Source organism: Agelaius tricolor, unplaced genomic scaffold (assembly GCF_023055355.1).
Source record: "Agelaius tricolor isolate 1412-34295 unplaced genomic scaffold, bAgeTri1.0.p SCAF_4, whole genome shotgun sequence".
NCBI lineage: Eukaryota > Metazoa > Chordata > Aves > Passeriformes > Icteridae > Agelaius > Agelaius tricolor.
Window position 1 is genome coordinate 41,809,146 of NW_027269264.1, and position 7,024 is coordinate 41,816,169.

At 43.2% G+C, this 7,024-nt stretch overlaps 1 protein-coding gene across 1 annotated transcript in view; it reads right to left on the bottom strand.

Moving 5' to 3' along the window:
- NDUFS4 (NADH:ubiquinone oxidoreductase subunit S4) overlaps positions 1-1,650 on the bottom strand; it is a 46,676-nt gene extending 45,026 nt beyond the window's left edge. Inside the window, exon 1 of the mRNA XM_071425425.1 lies at positions 1,483-1,650. Coding sequence (XP_071281526.1) covers positions 1,483-1,568 — 86 coding nt within the window. The 5' untranslated portion in view covers positions 1,569-1,650. The remainder of the gene's footprint in view (positions 1-1,482) is intronic.
- Between the last annotated feature and the right edge of the window lie 5,374 nt (positions 1,651-7,024).

Here is a 7,024-nt window from a genome sequence, read left to right on the forward strand (position 1 = left end):
AACTGCCCACCTATGATCAGGTCACTGTCCTAGAGAATGTGAAGCATAAGTTTCAGTCCCACTCAGGCCACTCTCCTCAACATCCCCCTTACTGAAAACGCTAAGGGACACTAATTCTTCCTCACTCTCTACGGAAAGCAAAGAATCTAACAGTGTTTCAAAGAAGAAATACCAACTGAAGTGTACCTACCTCATATCTCCATATGCTTCTCATACCCAGCCCTGCTACATCCTACTATTCTGAAATAATTACTTGAAATGTAGCATGGTAAGACTTTAAAACAAACAAAATTCTTTTTAGCCTGAATTACTTGACTGATGCAATTCACAACATGGGACAGGCAATAGTTCTGTCAACACCAGAGAAGTAGAAGGGCAGAAGAAAACAACTGAACATGAACAGTAAGTTTCTGGATTAGTGTAGAGGAACTCCTAAATTCATACCCACAGATTTCAAAGCATTTTTAAGAGACTGACAATTAACCTTCAACACCATAAAACAGGTGCCATTTTAGGAGGGAGAAGGCAGCAGTAGGTAATGGGAAAGTCAGAGGATAAAAACGTGCAAAAATAGTAGAGCTATAGTTCTTTCTCTAAGTGTATATATAGTTTTCTCTGTGTGTTTCTATAGGCACACACATATTTATATACACATATTTAAAAACCCCAACAGATTAAAAAAAAAATTACTAGAGCAAACCTGTATCTGTTAATATCTAAAGACTTACAGAGCACAAAGATCAAAATTCCAAAACACAACTAAAGGCAGTGAGCTACATTATTTTTCCTGACTAGACTGGCACAAGCCTTGCGCCTGTGAGACGCACAAAAGTAACAACATGCACGCCTCTTCAACTCGTGGTTGGGTCACGTACTGGACTTCTAACACAGGTCTCTGCATTAAAGAAACAAATAACAAAGTGCCACCTAAGATTATAAGGCCATTTCCAATATTATTTTTAAGAAATTGGCGAAAAAACAGATATATTCATCTTCTGAAAAAGGTAACGATGTTTCGAAATAGGGATGGAGAGGAAAGGCAACACGATAGAAAAGAATGTACGGGGGTGCAAATGTCGGGGAAGACTGCTGGCGAGGTGACGCTCCCCGTCAGCGAGGCCGCGACGAGCAGAACCCGACCTCCGGGCACCGCAAGGACATCGGGCGGGCGGTCACCGCGAGGCAGACAGCAAGGACGGGCAAGGGCACGCACCGACAGACAGGAATAGGCAAGGACACGCACGGACACACAGGGACGGGCAAGGACACGCACGGACTGACACGGAGGAAGCCTCGGCCCCGCGCCTGCTGGCAGCCTGGCCGCCCCCCACCCGCGTCGGGGCCTACGCGGCACCCCCGACCCAGCTCCCGGGGCGGCCGCGGCGGAGGCCCAGGCCCGGGACGGCCTCCTCGGGCCCTCGCGGGCGCCGGGGTGCGGCGGTGCCCCCCGGGCGGCCGGCGGGGAGCCCGCGGTGCCGTTACCTGGGCGGCGGCGGGCGGACCGCGGCCGCTCCGCTCCTGGCGATGAGGCCCCTCAGCGCCGCTGACATTGAGAGAGACGCCGCCATGATGCTCAACGCAGCCGCTGGGAGACGGCGGCGCCGCAGGGCCAAACCTCCTCCGCTCGGACAGGAAACGCGAAGGCGAGGGCGGAACGAGGCGGCGGGAAGAGGCGGCGGGAAGGGCGGGCAGAGAACAGGGGGCAGAGAACGGGGCTGGGACAGGGAGCGATGGGGATGGGGCTCGGCCGAGGCAGGAGAGAAAGGCACTGCTGGCCTGGTGGGAAGGCAGAACTGATGTCCGGAGGTCCAGGAAGGAGACACTCAGGTGTTTGGGGTGCAGGCGCTCCTTTTTCTCAGATACATGTTTGACCCAGAAATATTTTCTGGCAGCGTTGGTTGTGACGCCATCTTCTTTATGGGCAGAAGCTGAAAGACAGGAAATTTAGGTTCTCTATTAGAAGGAAGTTCTTTACTGTGAGGGTGGCGAGACACTGGAACAGGTTGCCGGGGTCAGATTGTGGACTCCCTAATCCTTGCAGTGTTCAAAGCCGGGTTGGATATAAAGCCTTCAGAAACCTGGACTATGGAACCAGAGATGTGTTCCTGCCCCATGGCAGGGCCATTGGGACTAGATGATCTTTAAGATCTGTTCAAACCCTTAACTTGCAGATTCTGTGACTCTGGATGGCAGGACAAGCCCCAGGGAGGGCAGGTGTCTGGGCTGGCTGGTCCCCTGTGCCTGGAGCCCTCCATCCTGGGCACAGAAGCTGTGGGATCAGGTAATTTTGGCCCCTTTTTTTCTCATTATATTTTGCTGACAAAGTGGTGCACTCTGTACAAAGATATGAAAGTGTTGGTACATCTTCTTGCACCTGCTAAAAGCATACTTCTTGGATTTGCTGTCTGAAATGGATTCACATTCTTAGTTTGCTGAGATAAGGAAACCTCTAATGTACTGTGGCACTTTCAGGAGTTCTTTTCTGTTTTTAAACCAATTCCAGCTTTACCTCCTATATTAAAGCAAGGAAGACTGACACAACTGCTGGTCTCTTGAAGTGGAGTCATATTTATAATGCATTAACTGTAAACTGGAAGTAAATAACAGTACTCGTGCCCTACAATAATGAGGGTTCTGTGTACACGGCTGAAGAAGACAGATGGCTATAAATCAGAAGTCAAGTATGATTCTGTTTAGTGCCAAAAGCTCAAATGACATAAAGTTTCCAAAAACACATGGTGCAGAAGCAGTGTTAGAGGAGGATCTGCAACATTGTGAAGAACAGAAAAGTTTCTGGTTCTGATGGTGAAAATAGATGGTATTCTTGAAATTACTCTAACTATTTTTATATTAAAAATCTGATGACCTCTAAAAAAAAAAAACAAATGAAGTTTCAGCTTTGATTTTACTTTAAAAAGATAAAATATTTAGAATATTTTAAAAAAGCTAATAAATTTGTACAGAAGGGGATGTTGGTTTTGACTAATTGTTTCTGCTTTGCTCCAGGAGAAGCAAGCCTTGTGCTTGATTTTGACAGCAGAGTTTGACAGGGTCAGATACAAAAATTCTGCACATGTGAGTAAATTCAACATTTTCTTGCTCTAAATGAAGGAAGACTGAAAAATAGTTCGAATGAAAAGCTAAACAAACTTTCAGCAAATGTCTTCTGCAGTATCAAATCAACAGAACATTAATTTTCAGAGCAACACCCATACACTATATAGTCCTAATGAAATGTCAGACCTAGAGCCATTATTTCATAGTCCTTGCATTAGATGGTTGCAAGTCATCTTATCCAAACTTTCCACTGTAAAATGTGTAATTTTCTATTCTTTCTTCCCATCAAATACTTCTGTTTTATGGGGAAATGAAAGTATGCTGTTTTCTCCCTTTCAAAACAGAAACAATGCTGCAGAAAAAGGAGTAAAGCAAAAAACCTTGGTGGGTTTGCAGATGTAAGTACTTAAAATTAATTTTTCAATTGTTAGTGAGTATGTTTAAAGTCAGATGTAGTAAGACAGATAACAGGAGTAATTTTATAGTAATGATGAATTGGAACAGTTCATTGACATAGTGAACTGGAGTCTTTTGTTTAATGCAGGTGGGAAAACCCCAGACTTCTGACCCTAGCAGTTTTTGTCCAATGAGTTTGAAGGAAAGACTTGAAAAACTGCTTCCCACATTTATTTGGGATGGTTTTTTCACAGCTGTACTAGTTATCAGCCTAATAATGCATGTCTCTCACATCAAAGCTTCAGTCACTTGCAGAGAAGCATAGCAAGAATATCTGCGTCTCACAAATTTTGTTAGTTTTTCTCTCTTCCAAAGTCTTTGTCCAGTGCATGAATGATGGCAGCATTCACACCAACTCAGATTTACTTCATCTAATCCAAACTTTTTCTCATATGGTGCTTCAGCCAGGAAGAGTGTTCTGTCATTTTTGTAAGCTGGGGAAGATTTTATAGCCATTAATAAAGGCACCAGTGGTTTGGTGAAGCCAGTTGCCTTTGAGGGCTCCATTGTGAACTGAGGTAAATTGTCTGAGTCTGTCTATCAGCTGACAGATTATCATAGCTCAGCTGAAGATCTTTTGGGCAGATCCAGCTTTGTGTCCTCTCTTCCTGCTAGAGAGGAAACCAGTGGTTTGGGCACTGTGTGAAGGCTCCTGTGTTTCGTTAAACCCCGTTCTTCAGACTCCTGCCCTCCCTGCTGCATCTCCTCTGGCTGGGGAAAGGACAGAGGTAGCACATGGCAGCTGGAACTTTAAGTTGCCACGTTATGAACTGAATCTGCCAAAGGAGGGTGCCAAATTCAGGAGCTGCTTTTGGCAGCTGCAGGGACAGGATGGTCCTGTGTTAGATCACAACTGATGGGCTTGAGCATGTGTGCAAGTGAACGTGCTGCTAATTGCTTGCACAGCCCCTGGAACCGTTTTGACCCTGGCTAATTAGCACCATCCCAAACAATGTCTGAGCACAGTCTGGGAATGAGCATGGGCCTGGGACTGTTCCTAATAAGCCGTGTGGATGAGGCCTTTCTGGGTTTTGGGTTGTTTTTTTTTGAGTAGGGGAGAAGAGGAGAAAGAGTTTAGCTCCACGGATGTGAGCTGTGCCATGTAAGCTGAGCTGCATCAGGGGTACAAAAGGATCCTTAGACTGTTTATTTACTAATTTAAATGTAACCATAGCAGTTGTTGATTAAGTATTTCTGTATAGTAGTCACAAAATGGTGAGAGACTATTTCAAAACAAATAACTATAGCTGTCCAGAAACAGCATTTGTGGCAATTCCAAGCACACAGTTTACCGTGAAATTAATATGCACCAACAGTCCCTTGCAGTCTGGTGCCTGAGAAAGGGAGAGACGTGAATTTTTCTGTCTCCCACTACTAGCCCAGGTTTATAAGCAGACCTATAAGATACTCCTACACAGGTTAAATGTGTACTATTTTATCTGATTGGCTTAAATTTGTGTAAATGTATTCAGACATATAATACAACACCTTTTTGAATCATCATGTCTTAGGTTAAACTACTGAATTTTTGTGCATAGCAGTCTTAGAAAATGGAGTGTTAAATGCCATATTCCTCAAAATAGTTCAGTGCAATTTTTTTGAGGTGACTGCAGAACTATCACTTGAAGTCAGTACTTTCACGAAGGCTTAAACTTTTCATTCATAATTCTGGCTGCAAGCTGATCTTCTGTCACTGATATACTGTGAAGCACTGTCCCTCAAGACTGAAACAGTTCATGTGCCAGCACTTATTGTGCTGTACAGTATGCTCACAGTTCCTATTGTCTCACTCTATGAGAAAGCTTATTAGCTTAACTGTGAGAGTTAGAGTAATGTTTTCTTTTCACATATGTGAGATACACACATTGCAAAAATCGGGGAGCAAAATTTAACTTTTTAGTTTTTTTTCTGCTAGGCTGAGGTTGCACAGCCTTACTTCATGCACAAACAAACCAGTTCTGGTAGAAATAATTTCACAGTCTCAAGTAAACTACAGTTAGCAGTGATCAGCAGAACTCTTGAGCTATTCCTTAATGTATTGTTGCTTTGGATTAGTTTGTTTTCTACTGGGTGGCACAGAGGAACTATGTAGGAAACAAAAGCATCCGTCTCAATCTCGACAGTCTAATGGGGCAAAGAACTGGTGAAAAGGGATCCAAAATACAAGAAAGCTGATTATATTGTCTAGAGCTGCATGAATTCCCCGTTCCATTTTATTTGTAGGTTGCATTGATTTTACATACAGAAGCTATGATTTCAGTGTTGGATATCTCTAGATTCTACCCTTCAGACAACTAAGCATGACAGTTTAACACAGAATAAATAATTAATTTACTTTCATAGGATTTAGTTTTTAAAATACTATGTTTTTGTTTTAGAATTTTAGTTTTTAAAATACTATGTTTTTGGTTTAGAATTTTATTTTGAAAATTTTATCTTTTTAAAGAGCTTTCTCTGTAAGTAGTGACTCTTTAGCTTCATTCTGTCCCAAATAATTTACTTTGCTGATGAAATATCAGCTGCACTTATGCTTGTAGGGTTTTTTAAGTATTTACAGTGGGACAGAGACTATTCCTATGTAATCCTTTGCAAACCTTACAACGCTTTAGGTGCCAGGGTAAATTTAATGGGAGAATTTGTCCCAAATGTCAGTTTCTGCATTACAGGATGAGTTAGCATAAGAACATGATGTTTTGGGATTTTTGTATTTATTTACATTCTCTATATGGCAGGCAGGTTGGTAAAAAAGCTGATGGTATTCTCAAAGTCTGTTTGATTGCATATGAGATGTAAAGTGCAGTTGGAGCTGTCTGGATTTAATTTTTCTCCCCCTTTGGTATGGGGGAATAAAATATCTCAGCTCATACAGGAGAAAAAAATTAAAACCAGGCAGAGCCAGCCCCATTGTAAGCTTCACATGCAATCAGACGTCCTAGCAGAGAAACTCCCCTTCCTGGCTGCACTGCTGCCACTAGTGAAACACAATTTAAAAAAAAAAAAAAAAGAGAAAAGAAAAAAATCACTTTTTATACTCGCTGCTTTCAAGTTAGACATTGACATGTGAACCAAAATCTTCTTTTTAACTATTGCCCGGGAGGCCACCAAAGAATCCCAGCTGACCCCCTGCCATCAGAGTGAGTGATGGTCGGCTGCTGGTGTTGCAGCTCACTTCCCCCAGGCTGCCACCCTGAGAGATCCCACCATCCACCGTCGGTATGAGTGACATTAGCCCACTGGGCTTTGAAAACACTTTTCAGGTCGGTCATTGCAGAGAGATAGCTTCCTTCACACACACCATCAGGGTGAGTGACGTCAGGCCACTGGGGTTTAAAATACAGACCCTCAGGCTTGCTAAGCTGACACTGCTGAGAAAACTGCTTTTATTGTTGTACATCAGCAGGGACCTCTTTGTCTTTTTTTGCATTGTTTACTTAGAAGCCAGCCTTCCCATTCCCCGACTCCCACCCCAGACAATTATTAACATCTGTAGGGTAATTTCTATGTCTTCTTT